The sequence below is a fragment of the Castor canadensis genome, chromosome 1, assembly GCF_047511655.1.
Source record: "Castor canadensis chromosome 1, mCasCan1.hap1v2, whole genome shotgun sequence".
In the NCBI taxonomy this organism is placed as follows: Eukaryota; Metazoa; Chordata; class Mammalia; order Rodentia; family Castoridae; genus Castor; species Castor canadensis.
In genome coordinates, this window is record NC_133386.1 from 28,807,062 (window position 1) to 28,834,278 (window position 27,217).

At 35.1% G+C, this 27,217-nt stretch overlaps 1 protein-coding gene across 9 annotated transcripts in view; it reads left to right on the top strand.

Moving 5' to 3' along the window:
* Positions 1–27,217, top strand: part of Hbs1l (HBS1 like translational GTPase) — an 83,510-nt gene that overhangs the window by 31,537 nt on the left and 24,756 nt on the right. For 3 of the 9 annotated variants that reach the window (XM_020160965.2, XM_074074061.1, XM_074074052.1), the window contains 4 exons: positions 17,743–17,851; positions 22,946–23,208; positions 23,616–23,781; positions 26,944–27,061. In XM_020160965.2, coding sequence (XP_020016554.1) covers positions 17,743–17,851; positions 22,946–23,208; positions 23,616–23,781; positions 26,944–27,061 — 656 coding nt within the window. Of the gene's footprint in view, positions 1–481; positions 541–11,224; positions 11,415–12,002; positions 13,681–17,742; positions 17,852–22,945; positions 23,209–23,615; positions 23,782–26,943; positions 27,062–27,217 lie in introns of those variants that run through there. The other 6 variants (XM_074074073.1, XM_074074068.1, XM_074074058.1 and 3 more) reach the window with 5 other exon arrangements.

Genomic DNA, 27,217 nt, shown 5'->3' on the forward strand with positions numbered 1-27,217 from the left:
ACTCAAGTAGTTCAGAATGTTCTCAGATAGATTTTAAGATTCTCTTTGTATATACACCTACACTGGAAAAATTGAAGCACTAATTACTTAATTTCAAAATAATCTGCTTTAGACTCTTATTTAAACAGCTTACTTTTTCATGAATACCTAATATACATGAATTGCATGAATGTTAGATATAGAATTTTCTTTTAATCCTAATTACCTTGCTTTTTAAAAACCTTGTAAATTGCATATAATTAGATTATGTATATTCATATATACTTATTTCATTTTAAGGCAATTATAAATCTTTAATAGATAGTAATTTTGAGTGCTTGTTCTGTGTTAAGCATTACTAAATACTTTAGCAAGGGATAGGGTGGAGGGAGGTGACAAATAAGATTCTGTTTGGCCAGCATTTATTACATACTCCTCTTAGAAAAATGTGTTAGCATTGGGGGCATAAAATTAAGACACAGTGTTTCTTTGTTTTCCTTAGGGTTTGTCTCTGACTTAAAAGAAATACCAAGTCTAACCAAGTACTTTCACTTTGAATATGTAAGTTATCTGCTGCTTTTTCTTGGCTACATGTACCTTTGTCTGTTATGGGAGCTGTCACCTCTCAAGGGAAGACAGGATGTAAATTAATGTACCGATTGTCAGTTATGTGTCAGACTTTGTGTATATGTTATTGTGAGATAGGTGGAAAAGGCTTAGGCCTTTTTTCACATGATTATTAAGGGGCAAATTACAATTTGAGCAGAATTCTTTGTGTCTCCATTTCATCATTAGGTATTACTTTCTTGCCACAAAATTTTATTTTGTAGCAATTTAACCTTGTTTGGTGATAATAGTATCCTAAGGATAAAATTGGATCCCTTGCTGAAACACTCGCTGTTTACTAGTGAGGTATTAAAATTATTAAAAAAAAATTTTCTGCCAGTACTACTTAGAGACTTGTTATTCACTTATAGACATTTGCATCAATTTCTAAATCCTTGCAAATTAGCAGCCCTAATAAATGAAGCCATTTTCTAGTCTATTTAAATTTCAAATCACTTTGGTTTTGATTTCTTGCATAAAACAACAGTTCTGTTTGATTTAAGATAGTGTATAATTTAATTTTTTATGATTGTTAGTTTGGTGCTGCCACTTTAAAGCAGAAGCTTAAGTAAAACAGTGTTGAAGCCATGTGTGATGGTGCCTGCCTATATAATTCTAGCACTTGGGAAGCTGAGGCCAGGAAGATCTCAAGTTTGAGGCCAGCGTGGCCGACATAGTGAGACAAAACAACAATAGTAGTGTTGAGAAAAACTAGAACATTGAAACTAACCAAAATAAGAAAATGGAGGGACTAGAGGTGAAGCTCAGTGGTAGAGCACTTGCCTAGTGTGGGCAAGGCCTGAGTTCCATCTCTGGCACTGCAAAAACAAGAAATCCTAATCTTATCGTCTAGAATTTAGAACAGTTTAGGTTTTTGATGCATTAAAGAATGTTAGTGAATACTTACTATACATCAGATGTTGTACTGAAGTCTCACAGCCACTTGTCTGATTCAACAGCCATAATAATCATATAAGGTATGAATTATTTTTATCCTGGATTAACAGCTGGAGGATCCAAAGCTCAAAAATTGTTAAACTTCTTGCCCAAGGTCATAAAACAAGTAAGTGGTAGAACCAGCCTTCAGAGCAATGTGTTTCAATACTAACATCCTTATTTTTGTACGTTATATTTCCACATATAGGGTGTATTAGTTCTTCTTTTAATGCCAATACATTTGGAGTCATAATATTTCATTATCTTGGTGTTTTTAAAACCAAATATCTATCAGAGAAATTTCAGTTTTTCAATTAATTATATATAAAATGTATTAGTAAACATTTTTGTACATTTGTGCATTCTCAATTACTTCATAAAAGATGTTTCTAGACTGATATTGCTGGGTAAAAGGATATATTTTTATTGACATTTTCATTTGTTAATAAGTGAGTAAAAGAACTATCCAGGCATGGTGGCTCACCTGGTAGTAGAGATCTGAGGATCACAGTTAAAGGGTAGCCCTTGAGCTACCTTAACAAAAAGTTAGTGAGACCCACCCCCCACACACACCCTATGATCCCAACAACAACAAAAAAGCTGGGTGTGTGTAGTGTGCTTGTTATCCCATCTCTGTGGGAGGCATAAGAAGGAGGATTGCAGGCAAAAATTGGGAGAAGCTACCTGAATAATAACTAAAAGCTAAAAGGGATGGGGGATGTGGTTCAAGTAGAGGCAATTATGTGGTCCTAAGTTCAAAGGGAGAGAGAGAGAGATTGAGATTAATTATGCAGTTTTTTCTTGGTCTGGTTGTGATGCCAGTCACCTGTGTGTCCTTGAAAATTGTGTCCAAGGTGCATTCAGCATAGCATTATAGGTTAGCATTGCCAGAAGCACCATTTATCTTTGAGAACAAAGAATCTGCCTTACAAGTTTCAATGAGAAAATCCATGTGATACAGCTAGTCCAGTGTCTTGCAAATTGAAAATACCCAATGCGTAACAAAGGAACTTATTTCTAAGAAAGTCTAATGAATTGAGGTGCCCTCGTTACTCCACTAGATATTTTAGTTTTCCTTTTTTTTTTTTTCAATCATATAGGCTTTTGGAGCATTTTCCCCCCACTTGACCATTTTTAATAGTCTCGTACATGTTCTTCCACATAATATAGTACTGGGAATGTTAGCTGTGAAATTAGATAAATACCCTATCACTTTGCAACCTAGCTCTGTCATTTGCTGTGTTCCTGACGTTGGTAAATTATTTGACTTTTTGGAGACTTGGTTTCTTCTTTAAAATGGTGATAATATCTAGTATTACTTAATGTAATGTATAATAACATTTAGTGTCTAGATAATGTTATCTAGTATTGTAATGATTTTCCTACCCTTCAGCCCAGTAGCATCTTCCATATGGTTTCTCTTTCCTTCCCTTTACTAATTGCTTTAAATCCCATTACATTTGTTACTGTTGAGTTATTTCTGGGTATTACCAAATCTTCCTAAACCATATAGGAAAGACTTTTGGCTCCACATGCGAATTTAAGGTAGTGTTTGCAGATAGAATATTGTATCTGGAGATATACAATGACCTATTGTATGTATTTTTTATTTTAAATTTGTTTAAGATTATCTAAATATAATAGCTTTTCCCTGTCTTTAAGGTCATGGTTTGAAAATCCCAAAGGCAGAGCTGGGGATTGTAGCTCACAGGTAGAGTGATGGCCCAGCATACATGAGGTTCTGGGTTCAGTCACCGGCACTTAAAAAAAAAGGATTAGATTGACTCATGAAGGCCTGTGTATATGTATTTTAATGTATAAAAATAGTACCTAAATAAAGGCAATGTAAATGAAACTTAATGCCTTCTAAGTTTAATTTTCATTTAACATCTCTTGCTAGTTGGACCTCTTTCTTGAATAAGATTCTTATAAACCCTATTCTGATTTTCAGCCATGAATACTATGAGGTTTTTATTTTTCCTTAGCCTTTTTCTCCATCCACATGTCCAGTGTTTTACTGATTTCATGACTAGTTATTGATGCTTACTGCCAGTTTCCATGGTAATTTGGGAGAGCACAGGTACTTATGTTTTGTATTAGACAACTTGGATTTAAATTCCAGCTGAACCCACTGCCAGCTATGTGACCTTAAGCAAATTACTTAACACTGTGCCACAGTTCCTTTCTTTGCAAAGGTAGGGTATTAACAATTCTTGTTCCTTATGGTAGTTGTGATATTAAATGACCTCACGTCTGTTGGGCCATTGTAGCATTTCTTGACATACAATAGAAACTCATTTAAATTTGGATTCTGCACTGTTGAGGTGTTTCTCAAATATACCTTCTTTGCCCATAGTGATATCATGCCTAAACTTAAAATAAAAAGGGCTAACATGACTTGTTAGGGAAGGCTGAAAGTAGATAATTCATATGGGATATACAGGAGATGTCTCAGAGTTTAGAGTAAGTGAAACAGAAGGCCTAAGGCAGAATGATGAAGAACAGTTGTTTTTAGGTTGTTTTATTTCTAGTGTAACACAACATTTTCAGTCACAGTGGTAGTAATTCACAGATAAAATGCAATTGTTTTTCTTTTGGTGATCCTGGGGTTTGAACTCAGGATCTTAAATTTGCTACCAATTGAGATATGCCTCCAGCCCCAAAACGTAAATTTGTTTAAAGGAAAATCATTAGTATCACAATATTGCCTTTACTTTCCCAACCCTTTAAGTAGTAGGAATTCTTACTGCTGTAAAATGGTCATAACTTAATGTACTATATTATAATTTTGTCAAGGTTTTTAATCCAATCTAAGATAGACTTCAGTCTACTTAAGGTTTTTATTTTAAAAAATTGGTTCAGGAATATTTACATAAAATTGAAGTCTGTTCCCAGTGAATTTTTTCAACACCTCCCCCCTTTGGCAAAATAGGATATGAATGCTGCATGATTTATTTGATGAGAAAATTATGCTGTAAATGTGCATTAAAGTAAATAATTCATACCAAAAAAAATCACAGTGCAGTTGTATTATTGAAGGAAGTGGTTTATTCTCAGTAGCCTAGTTCTCTCTGAATGTACATCTGCTAACTAGAATTTTAATGTTTAGTCAGATTCAGTGAAATGATTTATTTGAAATACTTTTTCTTTTGAAAATTTAACATTGATTTCTTTGAAAATTTTCTTTTTTGTGTGTTATCTATATGCATTGGCATATTGAAATCCATTTATGGGAAAAATGATTGATGACCAAAGTGTAGTTACCTAGAAACCCCCCCCACCTTTTTTTTTAATTTAAAAAAAATCTTAAAATATTGTTTAAACTACGGGGTTAGTGAGCCACTATCACAGACCCTAGCTACAGCCTGCCCTGTGGGCAGAAGGGACCAACTGCTGCTTACAAGCCACCGCCTGGTGAGACCACTTCAGAGCTCCTGCTATAACAGATGGCCCACCTGAATGACTTTAAATTGAGAATTTGTCTCACATTAAAGGAGTTTATTGCGAGTTTATTCTTGAATGTAAAGTATGTAAGTATAAAATAATTTCTTCTTGAAATCTTTCAAATCACCCTTTTGCAGTGTTAAAATAATACATTCTTAATGTAGCAAAAAGGGGAAAGAAGCTCGGTATGGTGGCACACTCCTGTCCAGCCCAGGTTGCATAGAGTGAGGCCAGCTTGGGTACATTAGTAAGACCCTATTTCAAAAAATGAAGGCCAAAAAGAAAAACAACAAAAAACTCCAAAACACCAGCAACAACAACTAAAAAAACAAAACAAAAATGAGAAAATACACTGATTAGTTTGTGTTTTACCATATTTTCTTTCAGGTTTTTAAAAAATTTTTAATTCTTTATGATAAGGTAATAATGCACAAACAATTTTGTATCCTGTGTTTTCCTTTTGATTGTATGTATATGTGTGTGTATGTCTGTAGGTATGTGTTTTAAAATATGAAATCAATTTTTAGAGCCCAGTTTGATTCAGAGAATACTTTCAAAGCAGACATTTTCAATTTAAAGCAAAAACTAGTGTTCTATATGAGTGTCTTCACTTCTTTATTTTGTACTATTTAAATTTGAGTTTTTTTTTTTTTCCAGTGCTTGGGATCATACCCAAGGCTTCATGCATGTTTGGCAAAGCTCTCCTGCCACTGAGCTGTACCCCAGCCCCATCCAATTTGAAATTATTTAATGCTACAAGTTTGCTTTTACAAATTGTCCCCTGTAATACAGCTCACATTTAGTTGTGAATTTTGTGTGAAGACAAACCACTTTGGTTGTTTATTTATTTATTTTTATTCATTTATTCATGTGTGCATATATTGTTTGGGCCATTTCTCCCCCCTGACCCCCCCCCCAAGCCTGGTTGTTTTAATTAGGTTTCAGAACATTATTTCCTAGATAACAGTTTTCATTATATAGTTCTATATTTTATGTTGATGACATGAGATGTTCAAGCATTTTTCAGTTGATTTCACTTACAGATTAATCTTCATGTGTGGGTGGGAGTTTCTCACTGACTAGGTTAAGTAGTTATTTTTTAAAAATAATCACTTAAAAGGTGGTCTGAACTAGCTTCCATACCTTAGGTGGGTTTTCAAGTAATTTTTTAGTTGCAAACTTAAAACCAGTCAACAAGAGGCAGGTAATTATGATTTGCAAAGAATGTTAAGCTGGCATTGGCAAATTGTTTAATTTACATGAGCCTTACTTCTTCATCTATAAAATTAGTTTTTCTCAACCTTTTTTTTCTCCTGTCATGACACCTGAAAGATAGAATGGTGCTTGGCAGCATCAGTGTCTCCAGTGACAGTGATCTTTCAAAGAGAGGAACGTGGATTCCTTGTTCTTTTGGCCCACCTGCTCCTCCCAAGATCAAAATTAGTAGATTAGGAGACATGTTATGTTTTTCCATATGTAAAATTGCATAATTTTATTAAGTATTTAAATGCCTACGTAGTATGTAGCAGACACTGAATTGTATGTTACGGAAAATCAGGTAACCTTTGGAGCTCACAGATTGGTTGAAGATATAAAGCACATAACATTTTAATATTTTATAATATAGACAGAAAACAATATATGGCACATGAAGACATGCAACAAAGGCCTTTTATACTTTAAGCCATCTCATTGCCATTATATGTCAGAACTTGAATATCCTTTTACCACCTCTTAAAAATCAGCATGAGCAGAAGATTAAGATTGTATCCATCTATCTGTTATTAGAGCAAGAATAGCTTAGCCTTCTAGTTTCCCACTAGAAATTCAAATTGTATTTAACAGAAACTTCCTTAGTTAAGCACAGAATGTTTTAACTGCTATGCTCTAACTATATATAGTATATTCTTAGGGGATTTTGATGTGCAAACATTAAACCTAGTCAGAATGATTGATTTTAACATTAACTGTTTCAGAAGCATCTGTGCAGATACTAATTATGATTGGCCTCACTAAACTCACAGAATCAGGATTTGGACACTGGACAGGGGCTTGAGTCACAGTTTTTTGTGAACATTTACCTTCAGAATGACTGTGGTTCAGTCATTTTGAGAACACTGCTTCCATACATCCTGTCTTAGAAGCAACCTGGAGAGAATAGCAGGAGTTTAATCATCTATGTGAACATGTACTTAATGTTTTCAGTAAAGTGATTGATTGGACCAGATGACCTCTAACATAGCTCTTCAATTGCATGATTCTTTCTACAAAACAGCAGTTCTTATTTTCTGCTGCCCTCTTTATTGAGTGTTAGAACCTTTTCCTTGGCTGCTTTCTTATCCTTCATTTTCTGTAATCAGTCTAGATCTTGAGTTGTTTCAGGTGTTTTAGCGGTTCACATTTCCTTTGTTCTGTAAATCTGATTATCTGGCAATTTTCTGTGTATTTCTGTGCATAATATGTCCTTAAAGGAATCTCAGACCTATTGTGGCAGTATTCATTAACAGCATCTGGTTTAGAGTCTTAGCAGTCATTTAAGTTCCTTTTTTCCCCCCTTTGTCTTTCTAACATTTGATTCATCACCATGTTCTGTTAATGTTCCTTCTTATTCATTTTCTATGCTATTTTATTTGTTCAGTTGTAACTGTAATGCTTGTGGTCTCTTCCAAACTTCTTTTAATTTCTCTGTCTTTATTTTCTTTTCATCTCATTTATCTTGCGTTGAGCACATCTGTCAGAATGAAAGCTACCTGAAAACAGATACTGTTACTCATCTTTGTGTCCTCAGTGCCAAGAACATGTTACAATTTTACTTGATGAGCTTGAAGACCCAAGATAGTATCTAAGCAGTATTTAATAAAATAAGTTCATTTTGTACTGAATTGAAAGTGTAAGAAAAGTAAGATCTTGACCAGCAGACTTCTCTTAGTTCCCTGGAAGTTACTTCACATTTGTTACTGGCACTACCATCCTGTCTTTCTTCCATGGCAGAAAATCTGGGATCTGTTCTTTCTCTTATTCCCTTTATGTCCAAGTATCAAAGGTACCTGATTACACCTTGTAATATCGTTTGTGAGCTGTTTCTCCCATTGCCATTGCTCTTATTTTAGGTTAATCCATAGAATTTCTTTCATGTATTTGTATAACCAACTTCTAACTGTTGTCCCTTTGATTTTGCCTCCACAGTCCAGTTTCTATTCTGTGCTTAGAATAAGTTTTAAGTGTGCAACATAAGTCACTTAGAACTTAAATTCCTTCAGAGTCTCTTATATTTAAAAATCAAATGCTCTAAGTGTTGTACATGCCCTATATGAGTTATCCACTTGTCTAACTTCATGTCTTAGCACTTAACTCTTTCCCTATTTCCCAGACATGGTGATCTACTGATAGTTGTATTTCTTCTGTTACGCTCCATTAGCTGCCCCCACCTCCCCCTGCATGCACATCTATTTTTTTCCTCCAAGACTTACTTGGAATCTTTTGAAGAACACCTTTCCTGATTCGTCCAGTGTGGGTATGTTAGCACTTTTCCCATATACTCTCATTGTGCTTGCATTATTACAGTTCACATTGGAATCCCAAAACATGTTCATGTGATAGTGTTTTTAAGAAGACTTGAGTTTCTTTAGTATTGAAATCATGTTTTATTCTTTCATCTATTTATCCCAGGGAGTACAGTGTCTCACAGTTGGTGGTATTCTCCTTCCTATCATGAATGAGTTTGTGACTGCCAGATAGTAATCATGTCTGTAGGTTCCTTGGTATCATATGAGGAAAAGGAGAAAGAAGTGTAATATTTTGGTGATACCAGAGCCACACAAGTTGTGTGTTTCCTATTTTGGTAGTGTGAACATTGAGTATATGGTAGACCCTTCCCTATACACTTCACATATATTAACTTATTTAATCTCAAACATTCTTATTAAGTAGGTCTTAGTATTTTACTGATGAGGAAGTGAATCACAGAAAAGTCAGATTTACTTGAGACCATGTATGACCTGGCTTCAAATTCAGGGTACGTATTAGCAAAGTCTGTATTTTATCTAATTTACTAACCTTTTAAGTGACTGGTGACATTGAGGCTTTTAACATGGAATAGTTATTAGCGCTTTCCTGGGGTAGCATGTAAATTTATATGTGCTGTATTCAGTTGCCAGTTACCCAGAGGAAATAATTATCTGATGTTTATTTCATAGGCTCAGTAAATCTTTGTGGAATGAATCCAACAGTCTTTGCTCATACAATGCTGGAGCTGGCCTTTGTGATTCATGCATTATCAAAAAGCATTGGCTTCTTTGCATTAGTAATCATTAATCTTTCTGCAACAAAATTAAAATTTTCACGGAAGTAATGGAATTTGCATAGAATTTAGAAATAATAAGAATCATAGCCATGCATACGAGGAAACCAGATATTTATAGCATATAGCAGAAAAACCCAGGCTGTATATGGGAGTACTGAGAAAAGAAAAGATGAGTCTTGATCACTTGGGGTCCTATTGCAAAGGACTATGTATAGTAGATTTTTTTTCTGTAAAGAGTCACTGAGTATATTTTAGATGAATGAGATAATAATGAAAATCCTAGTGAACAGAAATAAGGGATGGTTTGGTGTGCTAGGGGATGGAAAGCAGAGGACACCATGTCACACACTACAAGACATACAGTCATTGGAAGGTGAGAAAGGAAAGGATGTATTTGAGAAACATATGAAGAAAACATTATAGAATTAGTATTAATTGGATATAAAGATTTTGAGAAGAGAAATTAGAAATAAATAAACTTAAAGTTTCATGAGTGGCTAAGTAGGAAAAGAATATTAAGGATGGCTGATTTTGTGCCCAAGATGGGTTTAGGAGATGATGTATGTATTTGAGGTGATTGGCTCTATGTAATATATGTACTATGCATTTTTAAATCTTTTGTTGGGATTGGGGTTTGAACTCAGGACTTCCTGTTTGCAAAGCAGGTGCTCTATATCTTGAGCCATACCTCTGGTTGATAATTACTCTTAAGTGCAGTAGTTCTCAAATGGTGGTACTTTTGATGCACAAAGATCATTTGTCAGTTTCTGGAAATATTTTGGGGATACTGTTAAACATATGCAATTCAGAGGACAGCTACCCTTAACAACAAATTATTTCTTTCATAATGTCAGCAGTGCCAAGTTTGAAAAATCCTGCTTTGGACAATCTGATGAGTCCATGATAGATCTGATCTTGAAATTCCCATCTATAAGACAGTATATGTTCAGCCAGGGGCAGTGACTTGTGCCTGTAATCTCAGCTGCTCAGGAAGCAGAAATCAAGAGGATCATGGTTTGAGGCATGCCCAGGCAGGAAAGTTAACTCAACTACCTCTCAACAAATAAGTCAGGCATGTTGGTGTATATCTATAATCCTTGTTAGGAGGTAGGCATAGGTAAGAAAATCAAAGTCTGAGGCAAGCCTTGGGCAAAAATATGAGACCTTATGTGAAAAGAACTAAAGCAAAGAAGGACTGGAAGTGTGGTCAAATGGTAGAGCCTCTGCCTAGCAAGCATGTGGCCCTGAATTCAAGCCCCAGTATTGACCCCTCCTCCCAAAATAGAATACATACTCAAAGAATTTACATTTATAATTCCCTCTTCACTTTCATTCCTTTAGAACTTTATCAGAATATTGAAAGCTCTATCAAGAGATAATTATTTGTTTATTTAACAAAAAAGCTGAATTTTTCACCCAGGGAATTGCCAATATTCCTGTTTTTATTGGTCATTTTCTTACATTTCTTACACTTATTTCTAGATGAACTTCAACTTGACGTTAACCCCCAAAATAGTTTCATTGAATTTGTAGTGCCCGATCATTCTTTTTTGTAATATACTCTTGAAAGTTCTTGTGTGACACTTAACCAAATAAAAACACTGGGTTCAAGCCCAGGTAAGACACTTTGTGTTACTATGACATGGCTTGCATTTATCCTAGCACTTCTTGTCCCTATAATCACCTAAAATGGTTTAAAAACTAAAGAGGCTACCCACTGACCACAAACGTCAGCAATTATTTTTAATCTAAGAGTTTTCTTCTGCGGATATTATTGTAGGAGAAATAAGTTTGTAGAATAAAGATATAGTTCTTTAATTTTGTTTGAGAATTCTTTTAAAGCTTTCACAAGTGTCATGCACATTACAACTTCACTGTGTGGTAGATGGTACGTTTTGCATATGGGATAAAGTCATTCTCTAGAATGTTTGATGGTGTGAATTTTCTGTGGCACAGCCTTAGATTTCTAGGCATACTAGACCAATTAAAGATGATTGCTCATGGGTAGAAGATATCTGTAGACTCTACATTGGATCCTAGGACTGACGTTTGGAAAATATTTTTATAATGGGTTTGGAGAATGTGAAGGAATTATAGAATGATGAAACCTGGCAACATATTTTCTGGATAAATCACTTAACCACAGGTAAGCTTCTTTGGTTTTTCTTTTACCTAATCTCAATTTAGCCATCCCCATTTCTAAACTGTTTTAGTGGTTATCCTTCTTAAGAATATTTAACACTACATCTGTTTTACTTTCCACTTATTAAATGAGAAAAGAAGTCCTTGAACATAAATCTGCAAAAGATCTTTTTTAGGAAGGCCTTTCATCCAAAGCCTCAATTCTATAGTCTTAAAAAATTTATTGGTCATTACTGAGTCTTTTTCAGAATTTTTGCCCGGTTGGTCCTCTCTTTTTATTCTTCAGTCAGATGTTATCTGTTTGCTTGTTAAGCCTCCTGTAATTACACAGGTACATAGTTTGAATTTCTTTTGTATATTGTATTTGTACCTCACTACAGCTCATCTCCACAACTTTTATAACTTGTCTCAGATTGGGTTATAGGCTCTTTGAGAATAGTCACTATGTGACTCATACATTTAAAAAAAAAATCTGGCTGTGTCACAGGGCAGGGTTGTATGGCCCTTGGCAGATCAACCAGTCTGAACATGAATTTCTCTAAAGTAGGAATAATAATAATAATAATAACTATTTTTTATAGTTATTATGAAGGCAAAAGACCATGTGAAACACTTGGCAGAAAAGCATTTCACTCATAGCAAATGTCATGTTGGCTTTCTAGAGTTCCTGTATCTAAACATTAGAAGGTGGTTGGTGCTGGGTGCAAGAAGTAAGTGAGAATCTTAATTGTGGAGGATATTGCCTGAAGAAGAGTTTGGAGATAACTTGTAAAGACAATAGAGCTCAACTGGTAGTTTTACTATTTAAACTCATAGGAGCTAATCATTGAACTGTAAGTTGAAAGCTTATTATAGGCAGAGCAGTATGACTTGTGGTGGACTTTGTGAACATATATATAAGGTAATTTCTGCCCTCAAAGAACTAGTAGTCTCATATTGAATGTGCTTAGAGACCAAAGAAATGAGTCAGAAAAGAGTAAATCTTGTGGATATGCAAATGGGGGGTTTCATTAAATTTAGCAAGTCAGTAATTGTGTGATGCTAGAGAGTTCTAGCTGTGCATCCTTCACAAAGGAATATACATTGAAAAAGAATCTTCAGGATATGAGACATAGATCATTTCACGCTCAAGAGAAAACCTAGACTCTTCTAGGCTTTAGTTCCAGAAAGAAAGCAGTGGAGCCCTGGAGGAAGCAGTTCATCAAAGTTACCAAGTAGAGAAGGCAGCAGTTTCTAATGCTTTGCAGACACAGCTGGAGTATGAGCAAGGCGAACTGAATAGGCAGCTAGATAATTTGGCTTAGGTGCAGAGCCTGCTATTAAAGTCACATCACTTAACTTCTTTGTCTATAAAACTAGCAAACTAGATTTGACTGAGTAACTCTTACTGTCCAAATGAACAATAACAAATGAGAAATTCTGTATTCCATTAGAGATTAAACACCAGTTATTAATATATGAACCTTCAGAGTGCATATCTTCTTTCATTTTTTTTGATGATAGTGGAGTTTGAACTCAAGGCCTCGCACTTGCTAGGCAGGCACTCTTACCATTTGAGCCACACCCGCAGGGTGCATGTGACCATGATTTGTGGGCTGACTTTTCATGTCTTTGAGGGAGGACATTGAGAATCTTTTGGAATGGGACATTTTTACTTTTACCTTATGTGGCCTATTTGACTTAAAGGGCATCTTAGTGGTTTGGGAGTCATAGATACATATGCATTCACAGAGCTAGAAATCATTTAACTCACTTCATTATATGAGGTGGAAACTTCAGATTCTTCACATAAAACTTCAGAGAAGGGCTGGGAGCATGGCACAAACACAACACTGTGTTTGATCTCTAGCACCACAACCCCCAAACTCTCCCAAAAATTTCAGAGAAAGGTGAAGTTACAAAGCTATAAGGTAACAGTGGCAAGGCAGGGATGGGAATCCAAGCTCCCTGTTTTGCATCTGGTACTCATTTCCTGCTGCCATGTTTTGGGATTTACTCAATTTTGTGGGACTATTATACAGTTGGCTGGAAGTACGAGAGAGCACAGTAACATTTTAGGGTTTTTTTAATGTGCTAGATTTGAATACTTTCATTATATCTCTTATTGATCTGTGGTTGATTATTTTAGTTATTAGTTCATTCTGATTTATGTTGTAGAGTTCATCTCCTATCCATCATGATACTAGTTATGAGGACATTGTAATATGGTTGGATAAGTGAATATGTATCACACTGCTGGTAACAACAGCTCAGTGGACAACTTACTGAATGTATGTTTCTAATCTTTGGCCTTGGATAATATTATTAATTTGAATTAACCTGTTTCCAAAATAGTTTGGTTAAAGTTATCTCTTCTATAACTAGACTTATTGAACTCTTTGAGATGATACGCAGAATTTTATTTGTGTGGTATGTTTTTCTATTAGAAGTATGGTTTTTGTTAGCTTTTTAAAGGCATGTTTAACCTAAAAAAAAAAAAGTTAAAGGCGTTAGTGAGTGGATTCATAATCCTGGCCTCTTTCATCTATTTTCACGTAAGCAAATGTTTGAATTGTTGCATCTTGGGTCCCACAGATAAGAATCACAAAAACATGCACAGAGTGATAGAGAAAACTAATATTTTTATATCCCAAGAAACATTGCGATATCACATTGTGATTTTTCTCTATGCTTACAGACCTTTTAAAAGTCAAAATTACAATATTTCAGTGTGCTAAAAATGTATTAAGTGGGTCAGGAAAGTTTTTACATGAAAATAGGAGATAATAAAAGTGAACCTTAGTGGGAAGTTGAAAGTGTAAAGCCTGGATTGAGAGACTCTTACATTTTTAATTCCTGTTCTTATGATATATGCCAAAAACTACCACACCTCTTTTCCCTCTTTTACTCAGTCAGGATATTTCCTTCCTCCCTACCTCCTTCCCTGTCTTGTCTTTCTACAAACACCTCCCACATACACACCACCACCCTCATCATCATAATGCCCTAAGTGTCCATCTTCTCTGTCTCCTCACTCTTCATTTTTGCTGGAACTCTGGGAGCTGCTTTTTTTTTTTCCACTAAGAGCTAGCACCTCTATAAGTCATTTTTTCCTAGTGTTTTTCCACCTGTTTTGCTCATTTGTAGCTTCTCAAACGTAGGAGGTCAACTTTATTCTCTTTCTTGCCTTCCAACATCATTATGTCTCCATGCTTTTTTCTTCCCCCATCCACTGCTCCTGTGAGGTTCTTGTCTTTTGTCTAAATTGGGCTTTTGTCAGTTGTGCATTCATCTGCTGAACAACCACATGGTTGCTTTTCCTTATTCACTGAAGACTTTGGGCTGGATTACAATTTATGATCATAGCTCACTAGTGCACCTGTGTGGAAAAACCACCCTGTCCAGTTGAAGCAAGGACATTCAGCTCATGATGACCTCATTTGCAGTGAACTGCACCTCTCCTCAGCAATTCAGTATTATTTCTTCTTCAAAATCAAAAATTCACTTACATTGCAACTGACCACCATCACTTCTAACTGTGCTTTCCATACCATGACCTTTTCTTGGCCCATAGACTCCCCTACTTTCTCTTAGTACATTTGTGTTCTCCCCTTGTCATTTTATTTATCCCTTTTAGATTTCATGATTGTTTTTTAGGGGGGAGCAGTATCTTCCACACCTTTTTGCTTTCTCGTCTCTTAACCCCACCTGAAGCAGTCAATGCCTTCTAACTATTAATGTGTTTCCCTGAATGGCTGAACAGTGCTAGAAAAAGTCACAAATTAGCCTTAGTGCTTCAGCCCATTCTCTTACTCACTTTTCAGATCCTTTTATTTTTCTTGTCCAACCTGAGTCTCAGAAGATAGCTAGTTAATATATAAGTAGAAAATAGAAGCCATCCATTAGGAATTTTCCTCTTTAAGCTTTGAAACATATAAACCCACCTTCTTTTGCAATAAAAGGGTGTTTTTCCAATCTTAGCTCACTCTCTACCTATACTTTGGATCCCATCCCTTTCTGCCTTCCTAGAAACACTAAAATGTAAAATATTGGTGATCTCATCTTAATGTATTCAGCCAAACCCTCTCAATTTTGTTTTTTCATTAGGTTGATACCACATTTCTCTTTTACTGTCATTCTACCACATTCCTCCCTTTCTAGCCAAACTTAATTTTTTTCCCAACACACCTACAATCCCTTATCTAAAGCCCGTTGATTCACATTTTTTTTTGAGTTTGGAAAAGCATTTGCATGTAAGGTATAGTAGCCCAGTGGATTGTGCAGGGTCACCCTGTTATTAACACATTATTATTTCTGCCCCCAAATGTGTAGTTTTTCACTTTGAGTGGGGTAAATAAGGACTACAGATGAATAGCCTCATGCCAGTCCATGTCAGATTTTGGTTCCAAATGAGTTATTCTCTGAGTGTGTTGGTATGTATCTATAATCCTAGCACTCCAGAGGTGAGGTCAGGAGGATCATGAGTTGGAGACCAGACTGGGCAACATAACAAGTTCTAGGCCAGCCTGGGCTACATAACAAAAAATAAAAATCAAACAAGAGCCAAATGAGTTATTTAAAAAACTTTAATATTTCAGTGCTTGTAGACTTTGAAGTTACAGGTAAGAGATAGTGGCCTGTTTTCTCACCTGCCTCCTGTTTTTCAACCCATTCTTGGCTTTTATTGTTTTCAAATGACTCTTGCTAACTCTCCTGGCAACTTTTATCTAAAGTGGTCAGTTCCACCAACCTTCATCTCAGCTGAATGACCAGCAGATCCTGCTGATGCCAACTCCATCAAACACACTCTTAGCTGCCTTGATACCACCCAGCACTGGCTCTTCTTCACCTTGCTGAAGGTGCACTTAAAGCTGGGCTTCTCTAAGGCTTTGTTTTAGGATCATTTCTTTTTTTTAATCTGTACTCTGCCTTGGTGGTCACACATGTCTGTTTTTAACTACCAATTTTGTACTCATAAATCACAAACACATGTTCCAGTAGACCTCACCTTTGGGCTTCACCAGTGTATCAAACTGCCTTCTTGATGTTTCTTTTAGAGATTTCAGATGGTCTAAATTTCTAACTCATCCTAATGTCATTCCCACCCCAACTGGTTGTTTTCAGATGTCCCTTTTTCCTCCCTCTCTTTTCTTTTTTCCCTCTTTCCACTGGCTTATCTCATTTTGGTGGTGGTGTGGTATCCATTTGGGCAGAACAAATATTAGCATGTTTGGTGTGGCCCAGAGGTCCTGCATGTCTGGCCCTGTCCACTTCTATACCTTTAATTAGCTCCCTTCATCGCCAGGGCCTTATGTGTTTGGAATGCCCTTCCTTTCCATGCAGATTTCTACTTTGTTTTTCATATCTTACCTCCAGTTCTCACTTTCCTAGACAAACTGATTCATGTACCCTGCCATCAGATCTTAGGAATTCTTTGTAACACTAGTGTTTTCCCCATTGGTCTGTAAGCTCTCTGAGCACAAGCATTTTATCTGCTCTTGGTCACCACTGTATGTTTAGCATAGTACCTGGCATAGAGTGGGTAAACAGTAAACATTTGAATGAATTCTGTACATGAATACACGAATTTATCTTTCCTGATTTATTCAGTATTTTCCATGTGTTTATTTACTGGTGTAGCAATGCATTTTCTATAGTTTTTTGTATATATAATTCTGTTGGTATTCCTTTTAAAAATTATGAAGATACATTTTTAAAAATTAGTGAGTTCCACATATAAGGATCAAATGCAGAAGTCTTACTTTTGATTAGCTCATAATTTATTCATGTTTTTAATTAAGTTTTTTCTACATTGACCTCTTTTCTCATATTCTTTGTAGACATCAGCTATCATACTAAGTCTAGTGTTGTCTGCAAGTAAAATGCATGCAGTGTTCCAGCAAAATTAGCAGATTCTCAACTTGTTCATGAGTTTATAAATCTCACAGAATTAAAAATAGTTTTGCCATCTGCTAACTGACCAAACAATTTTAGTATTGTGAAAGGGTGTGGTAGGGGAGGTAAGTAGAGGGTCTAGGTATAATGTCAGAATAAGGCTCTGTGCAGAAACCACCTTGTGACCTCTTAATACTGAAACTTAACAGTCAGTTCAAAATTAGGAAGAGATTTGGTAGAGGTTAAACACAGGAGAGTCCTGACAATAGGGGATTTCCCAGAATAGGGTAATAGAATTTTTTTCAGCATTTAGATCTCATTAAATTTGTTTAGAGAAAAGATATGTTTATAAAGGCATAAATTATTTGCAAATTAACATAGTGTATAATTTATGTAATATGTAATTTATTTCCAGATATTAACTCTAATTCACCTTTTACATTTTATTCTTTCATTAGGAAAATCAGTAGGATCTCAGTCATCTCGAAGTGAATCTGAACTTGTGCCAAAAATTGCTAAAATGACTGTATCTGGAAAGAAGCAAACTATGGGATTTGAAGTGCCTGGGTAAGATTTTAAGTCTTGCTCCCCGCTTTTGGGAGGTCAGTATTGTCTCCTATTAGTTTATTCTCAGTATAACATAGTACAAAGAGAAGGAGATGAGAAATTAGTCTTTATTTTAGCCTTATCTGTGTGTCTTAGTTAATTTCACTGTCAGTTTCCTTGCATAAAAAATCTGTAGCTACTTCAACATAAAAAAACTGATTTTTATGAAATCTAGCATTGTGAGCTAGAGAATTCTCATACCACTAGGTGGCATAGGTAAGCAGCATTTGGGAGTTACATGGAGTCACTAAATTTTTAATAACTAAAATATTTAATGCTTTTAGATTCTCATATTGAATAAAATGGATTATTGTAGCAATGATAAATAAAATTAAGCATACCTAGAGAAAAATGGGAATACATCATAAATTAGTAGTACTTAGTTTTTATTTTTTTTTTTTTCAAAAATGGTGCTTAGAATTCTCTTAGGAGTTTTTAGAGACAAGGGAAGTGAGTTGCTTAAGTCTCAAATGCACTGTTAGAAAATACTAATTTTAAACCTCTTTAGAATCTTTGAAATTTTTTGTTCCCTAATTCTGGGTGCTGGTGGCTCATGCCTGTAATCCTAGTTACTCCTGGCAAAAAGTTCTCCAGACCTATCTTACTCCTTAGCAGGGTACAGTGGTGTGTGCTTACCATACCAGCTATACAGGAGGCTGAAATCTGGAGAATTGCAATACCAGGGCAGCCCAGGCAAAAAGTACTTGAGACCTAGTCTCAACAGAAAAAGCTGGGTGTAGTGACATGCCAGTCATCCAGCTACCATGGGAAGCATAAACAGGAGGATCACAGGCCAGGCCACCCTGGAGAAAAGAGAGAGCCTTGCCTGCCTGGCAAGAGCGAAACCCAGATGTCAAATCCCAGTACCACAAAAATTTCATTTCTCCTTTGCAACATTCTTTAAATTTAATGAGATCATTGTGAGTTTAGATAGGGAAGAATTTTAGTGGTCACCAAGTTCAATTTTTGGCTCTTATAAAAGACCTTAATCACTTGATTTCAAATTCAGTGAAGGAAAAGACTCCCTATTTAAGACATAGTAAGTAGTCAATATATACTAATTCAATGATTGGATGAAAAAAAGTTTATTTTTATCTTGAGTAACTTTAACCTGATGAAATAATTTCAAATTGTAATTAAGTGATAAAAGCTTAATGTCTATCTTTTTCTTTCTTAATTAGGGTTGAGTTGACATAAGTACCCTTCTTATCCTTAAGGTTTTGAGTTCATTTGAATCCTATTATGGGAGTATTTCCATTAAGAGGGAAATAAATAGAATATGCAATTCTTGCTCTAAGAAATTTACAATTGTTTGTTTGTCTGTTTGTTTTGAGACAGGGTCTTGCTTTGTAGCCTTCAACTCACTTTGTAGCCCTGGCTAGTCTGGAACTCTTGAATATTTTGCTTCTGCCTCCCAAGTGGTGGGATTACAAACTTGTCTCACCATACCTGCAGAACTTTACAGTCTTATTGAAGGAGGTGCCTGAAGTCTTAGAAAGCAACATGTAAATGGGCACAAAGTAATGGACCATGTTAAAAGTAAATGCCTAGTCTCTAAACATGTAATTGTAAAAATAATGGACCAAATGATCAAGAAATATATTCAGTGCAAGCAAATACGTCCTCAAAGCCTACCCTTGTAAATGCAATGCAGGCCTTTCATAGTTTTATAAGACTGTGTGCTTCATGTTGACAAGGATCATTGATATTCATCATTCCATTCTTTTCACACAGTAGTCATTTTAAATATTTATTGATCAGAGTCCTTTGAGAAATATATATTATTTTAAAAATAGGGTTGGAATTGTGTAAAAAACAAACACAAACAAGTAGCATTTTGATGTGGTCTATGGGAGAAGTCATCAGACATTGAGCTACTGAGCAATGTGTAATAGCGCTCAAGGCAGCCAAGCTATGCTTTCATTTTGAGACTTGCAATAGGGATAAATACTTAGGCTGTTCTGGTTTTGTCTCAAGAAAGCATACAGAAACATAATGAAACACCTTTGAGTCAAGATTTCCATATTGTATGTTTCTATGTAGTTTGATTCCCAATGGTGTCTTAAAAAAAGTACAGAATAGTTCATATTACTTTTGTAAAAGTCACAGTGTACCCCCAGTACAATAATAATATGATAATTTAAAAAAAGAAAAAAAAAGAATAGTTAATATTGCTAGAACCAGGCAGCCTTTAGAATGTTTTAATTTGGTAATTTTATCTAAGTACTTTATCTAGTTTCTAAGCACTTTTGTGCTTTTTTTTTTTTGAGACAGCTGTGCACCACCATGTCTGGCTTTTGGGCTTAGCACTAGGCTTAGACATTGGGGTTTAAGCCTTTGAGAGCGTGTTTGGCTCAATGTTTGCTAAATATATTTTAGGTACTTCGTTCTTATTTAAGCTTTTGTGCTAATACTGTGTATGATAATATCTCTGAGAAAAAGTCAATTAAAATACAATTTTTTGAAACAGGTTATTGAAATGTCTCTGAGATGCTTAACAGACAGTAGGCAATGTATAATACTAGTTGTAGACCTGTCATCCAGCACTCAAGAGGCTCAGGTTGAAAGCTATATAGTGAGACTCTCTAAATTTTCTCAAAGAAAATTTGTACATGCATATAATACATAATACTGAATATGCATATAATACTGAACAAATATTTCTTCATAAATGGAATGTGAAAAAATTAGAACATGTAGATTGCTTGAGTACTGCCTTTTTGTGACTTAAAAGTTCAAATAATTCTTTGGATTAAATCAGGTATATAATATGTATGGTTTCTCAAAACTGGTTTTGCAATCTTAAGAAAAAAATCTATCAGGAATCAAATTCAAGCTGGACATGGTGGTGCACGCTTATAATCTCAGCTACTTAGGATGTGGAGGCAGGAAAAGCATGAGTTCTAGGTCAGCCTGGCCAAAGTTAGCAAGCCCCTACCTCAAAATAACAAAGTAAAAAGGGCTAGGGGCATAGATCAAATGGTAGATAATGTGTTAAGTGTGCTTAGAATCCAAAACCTCCAAATAAAAGAAAAAACCCTTTCAAAAGAATGTAGAATTTTATTCACATAAACACAAAAGTATGCACTGAAGATCTCTTTCTACCAATAAGTATCTTTTTTAAAAAAAGAATAATGCATTTTTAGAAAGGAACTGAAGCAACAGACTTATTTCATTAATATTAAAAATAGCAAATATATCTCTAGAGAACATTATAAGTAAAATATTTAGAACTTTACATATAGAACAGATACTGAATACTTAAACCTCTCAGGTCTCAAGAGGAAAGTTAAGTCTCTAGATTTATGTATGAATAGTCCTACTTTTGGAAAGGTTGTTTTAGAAAACGATGAAACTAGTCATTATATTTGATAAGGTTACAAAATTATACCAGATATCATCTGAAAAAAAAAATGTAACCAAGTTATTCTTTTATTCATTCCAGTCAGTAATTATAGGCCTGAACCAAGGATGAACATGTGTAGGCCTTATTGTGGAGATTTTTCAATTCTTAAAAGTTTGGCTTTTATTTCATGATATGCAGAAGTTTTTTTTTTTTTTTCTTTTTACTAAGTATAGATGTTCCTAAGGATGCTTTATAATTACTTTGGTCACTTTTATCTAACACTATACAGTTTTAGTGAGTTAATTTTCAACTTTTTGAAGCTTTGCTTCAAAGAGAATATTAAACTAAAAGTGAGTTGTAAATGAAATGGTCAATTCAGACCTGTGTTTTCTGAAGCCCTTCCTATTTCAGGTAGCCCTTAAAATGGGAGTGGATATAAGGTTTTTAATGGGAATTGTAAATATAACTAATGTGTACCAATGTGAAAAGTTAATGTTGAGCATAAATATAAAGCTGCCCTGAGAGGGAAAACTGATCTGAATTTTTGTAGCAATGGGCAAGAAGGAAATAGATGTACTCTCTTTACACATCTCCACTGCACTTCAATCTTAGATGATTGGTGTTTGCAGTTCCTTTCTGCCAACTTTATGTTAAGTTCTATGTAGTTGACTTTATTCTTAAGAACTCGCAGTTTATCCTGCTTTTTTTGTCCTAATTCTGTTTGTTTGTAGTTGTTAAAGGTAACGCAAGGCAGAGTCTAATCTGCTTGATTAGGTCACATTCTGTATAGCCATATGAGGCTAGCAGTGTAGTCACAGAGCTCATGGAGCACTAAGATCAGTGAGTACTTTTGGAGTCACTGTCATTGTCACAGAGAGGATGAGTTAAATGAGGTGGTCTTGTTTCCACTTTATATCTGAGGCTCTCACTCAATTATAGCCTTTGGGAATGGTAGGTAATTATTTCATTTCTATATCTTTTTGTTCTTTTCAACATCACTGCCTAGGATATGTTGTAGTTTTTAGTAAATCAAACCTGTTGATAATAAATTAAGGCTGTATTGTCAAAAATATAAAGAAACTGTAGATATTTAGAGATATTTCACTTAAGATTAGTAGTTGAGCAAAAAAGATCATAGTCTGTGCTGTTCAAAGGTTGTTTGTGGTAAAATGAATTTTTATACTGAGTTATTTATCTCCAGTAACACATTGGTATGATTTTTTAAAAAACATCTTCTTTATGCTATCCATTTTGATAGAATTGGTTACATGGCCAAAGCTGTGGACTTGGACTTTGAACTTACTTTGGCTTTGAAATTATTATGGGCTTTGGACTTAATTTACAAGATATATTTTTATCTTAGTTTTTTTTTTTTTCTTGATACAGAATCTGTCTATGTAGCTCTGGATGGCCTCAAATTCATGATCCTCCTGCCTAAGCCTCCTTAGTGTTGGGTTTTCAGTTGTGCACCACCATGTCTGGCTTTATTTTAATTTTTGGTAGTTTTTTTTGTGGGTACTCAAGCCTGTGTTTGTGTGGATTGGTCTGGCTGCTTATCATTTCTATTATAGTAGGTGGTAGCCACTTAGCAGAGATCATTTTTGGCTAGGAGAGTAAAGGGTTATGAGGAGACATTCTCTGCCCTTCTGACACTATAGATCATCACTTGCGTTTCTTTTAAACAATTCTTTCCTGTCTGCTTTCTGTAGGATAACTTCTGAAGAAAATAGTCATAGTTTCCACACACCTCAAAAAGGACCTCTTGGTGAAGATACCAGCATTGTTTCTTCTGATGTTCTTGAAACCATTTCTAAATCAGCTATTCCTCCTCACTCCATTCAAGTGTCAGAAGAACCAGGTTCCACTCCAACACCACTGAAAAGGTCTGGCAAGTTGAGACAGCAGATAGATGTAAAAGCGGAATTGGAGAGGCGGCAAGGCGGGAAGCAGCTCCTCAACCTAGTGGTCATTGGTAAGCTGTGTGTCCTGGGAAGCTTCGGTCAGTCTGCCTTAGCCTGACAGCTTCTAGGGGCAGCATGGAAACTGAGTTCCTATGTGGGCGTAATAGACATAAAGCAAGGGGGCATTGCATCATAATGCTTTCTAGGACACCTTGGGTGAACGATGCCAAGTTACCAAGGTCATTAGATCTGGTTTGTGGTATACTCATTTTGTGAACATTTTGAAAATAGCATGTATTTCAAAAATAAAGGAAATTTTACCCCTCTGAAGAGGTATATTTTATTTTCTGTTTAGATATTTTAACTGTCATTTTATAAACACTGACCTGAACTACTGAATTATACATTCACAAAGTGCCTCTTTGTGAACCACGTCTGGAAATGAACCTAGTATTAATCCTGACTCAATTTTCCTTAGGTCATGTTGATGCTGGGAAAAGTACTCTCATGGGCCACCTGCTTTACCTTCTGGGTAATGTAAACAAAAGAACTATGCATAAATATGAGCAGGAGTCCAAAAAGGCTGGGAAAGCTTCATTTGCATATGCATGGGTCTTGGATGAGACTGGTGAAGAAAGAGAAAGGTAGTCTATATTTCAATTTTCAGTTTGAAATGACAGTCCTTTATAATAAGCATGTAATATGTATTGAATATGTAAAAATAACATGAAATGCTTTAGAGACTAGCTTTTAATTATCAAGGAAATATTTTTATTGTTTTGCTAATTGTAATTACATACTTTTTTCCTCTTTTAAATTTTGTGAGGATAAATGAAAAGAATGTTTATCAAAAACAAAATGAAAACACCACACAGAAAGAAGCAGAAGTACCCTAAAGCTTCATTGGGAGGAGTTTCGGTTATCATTGCCCTTAAGAGTGTGTCAAATTGCCTTGATTTTGAGTTAAAGGTTATGAGTAAGATTTTTTTGTTACTGTTTTTGATTTTTTTAAAGCAGTCTCGCTATGTAGCCCAATATGGTCTTGAGATACTTCTGCCTCAGCCTCTGGAGTGCTGGGATGACAGATGTGGCTTATGAGTGAGAGTCTTCCTATCAGGTTTTAAAGGAAAGGTAACTGTAATAGATTTTTTTCTATCTAGATTCAGAATGACCAGTGAATCCAGAATACTAGACTTAATTCATTTTTATACTTTATAAAAGAGTCAAAAAAAAGAAAGAATTAAACCTGTATCTTACCATATTGATAGAATCTAGTCATTTATTCCTCCTCTGTCTGTTTTGGTGTTTAATGCTAACTGTGGAGGGTTTCTAGCAGGAGAATCTAGATATTCATATATCTCTGACTAAAGAACAACCTTTCTTTCTTTCTTTTTCTCTCTTTCTTTCCTTTTCTTTTTTTCTCTCTTTCTCTTTCTCTCTCTTTCTTTCCTTTTCTTTTTTTCTCTCTTTCTCTCTCTCCTTCTCCCGCTCCCTCTCCTCTTCCCCCCCCCCTTCCTCCTTTCCTCCCTTCCTCCCTTCCTCCCTTCCTTTTTGGAGGTACTGAAGTTTGAACTCAGGTTGCTTGCTAGGCAGCACTTTTAGCACTTGAGCCACTCTGCCAAGTCTTTAGAGTGGTGATATCATCATCTTAGGGATGGGAGAGCAAAGGACACCTTAATAAAGTGAAATGACAGATACACCAATTGTGTCAAAATAAGGACTTAACACCTGTGAAGTCCTGTGAAAGTCCTTCTGAATTAACAAAGAGATTAAATCGTGTTCCCTGATGCCTTTTTTAATCTGAATATGATTAGAGAATCTATCTGAATTTTCATGCTTTTTTGTGTAAGTTATTTTTTTTGCAGTCTTAGTGTACATCATAATATATAAGGCAATTCTCAGTAAATCAGGTACAATATTCCTTAGCTCTTCCAATAAGCAGGAATTTCTATCAGTGGCCTTAGATTTCCTTGTGTCTTTTTAACTTTATCATATTGCAAACCTGTTTTCTACCATACTAAGAAAAATTAGCTGGATACTTGCCATATTTTGGAAAACAGTGGAACTGTGTATTGAAACTGTATATGATATGAACATTAGAAGACTAAATAATTTCCACCTATTCACTTAACAAGCAGATTATTAAAGAATATGTCCTTTTAGTTTTCTTTGTGTCATCTAGTAGATAAAGAGTTTGAGAAGAATGTAATCTAAATTAGAATGTCTTGCTTAAATTTACTTACTGACAAGTGAGCTAATAACCTATTTGTTCCTATAATGATCAGTCATTTTAATTTTTTGGATACTATGTCTGCTGATTGGTTGTCATTTTTATTTTATTTTGCTGCTAGTTCTCTATTGCTCACCCTGGTATAATTATCAGACTATTATTCTGTACATAGCAGAAGCTTCTAGATATGTAGTAGAAGTTTTAGCTCATCTCACTATATGTTCCTAAATAGCATTCAACAAAATAACATGTTGCTTACCCTCACCATATCAAATATTTGTAAATCTTCTGTTCTTCCTAGATGTTGAACAGAAATTAATAAACTGGGTGACACTCTAATATCCTTAAGGTTACAGTTCCACACCAGAGCTGAATCAAAAAAATACAGTTGAATTAAATGGTCTGGGGAGGAGCTCAGAATAAGTCTTTGACCTGCACTATTCTGAAGGTGCCTATGGTTGGAGATTATTAAAGTGAATTAAATGTCCCTTTCATGTACTGAAATGGCTATGGCTTCAAATTAAACTTAAATGGCTTGACTGAGGAGACCCACAGCTATCTTACTGCTAGTGTAAAACTAGTTTATCATTCTAATTGTTAAGACTCGTATTTATTACTTTAAGTGATCCTGAGGCAAACCTAGTTTGTTTCCCATGTGATGTGACCTTTTAAATTCCCGAGGTCTAGAATGACAGTGTTCTTGTAGACCTTTCTTGGGCTTTATTGTAATCTGAGTGTTCCTTTTTGTGTCTGAAAAAAGGTACTGTGTTGGTCTCCAAGAAGGATGAAATGAAGTATGAAGCAAGCTTCTGTTTATCTCTTTTAGTTTATTCATTGATTTATTTATTCATTCATTCACTCATTCACTTGGGTTTGAACTCAGGGCTTTGTGCTTGCAAAGCAGGCACTCTGCTGCTTGAGTCACACTTTCAGTTCATTTTACTCTGGTTACTTTTTAGAGATGGGGTCTTATGAACCTACATCCTCCCAGTCTCAGCCTCTCAAGTAGTTAGGATTTTAGGTACAGCCACCAGTGCCCAGCCCTGTCTGTTTTTTTTTTTTTTTTTTAAACAGTTGGATACTTCTGACATCTTCTGTTTTCTAAATGTAACACACTGACCAACTTTGCAAGTGAAAGTTTTGTAATTTATTTCTGTAGTTAATGAGGCATAAACATGGAACATGAGGAAAACTACCTTTTGGTTGTGATCATTTTTCATTTAATCCTTTTTTCATGTGCAGCATAATTTTTCTTCCATCTAGAGTCTCAGTATATCTTTATTTGTTTACAGTTTACACTCTTTCTTACAAAAAATTGAGGAAATGATATGTATTTATCATTTTGATTGAGTTCTTGCTGCATCGACAATGTTTTAAATCCATACAGTTGTAATTCTATTATAGTAGACGTTCTAGCACCAATTGTGATAGCTTAATTATTAAAAATAAATATATAATAAAGTTCCCATTATTGCTAAAGAATTTACATTGTCATTTAGCCTGTTACTAAATAATTTAACCCATATCACTGTCTGTTTACATAGTACATTCTAACCATTTTGTTTTTTTTTTAAAGGGGAGTAACAATGGATGTTGGTATGACAAAGTTTGAAACTACAACCAAAGTTATTACATTAATGGATGCTCCAGGCCATAAGGATTTCATTCCAAATATGATTACAGGAGCAGCCCAGGTACCAGATATTTCCTTAAATATGTATATATAGAGAAAGAGAGCCCTGATTTGACATAAATTTCTTGATGCTGAGGTTTTAATTCTAGGACTTTAGCTCATTCCTGTAATTCTAGCTACTTTGGGAGGCTGAGATGGGAGGATAGTGATTCTAGGT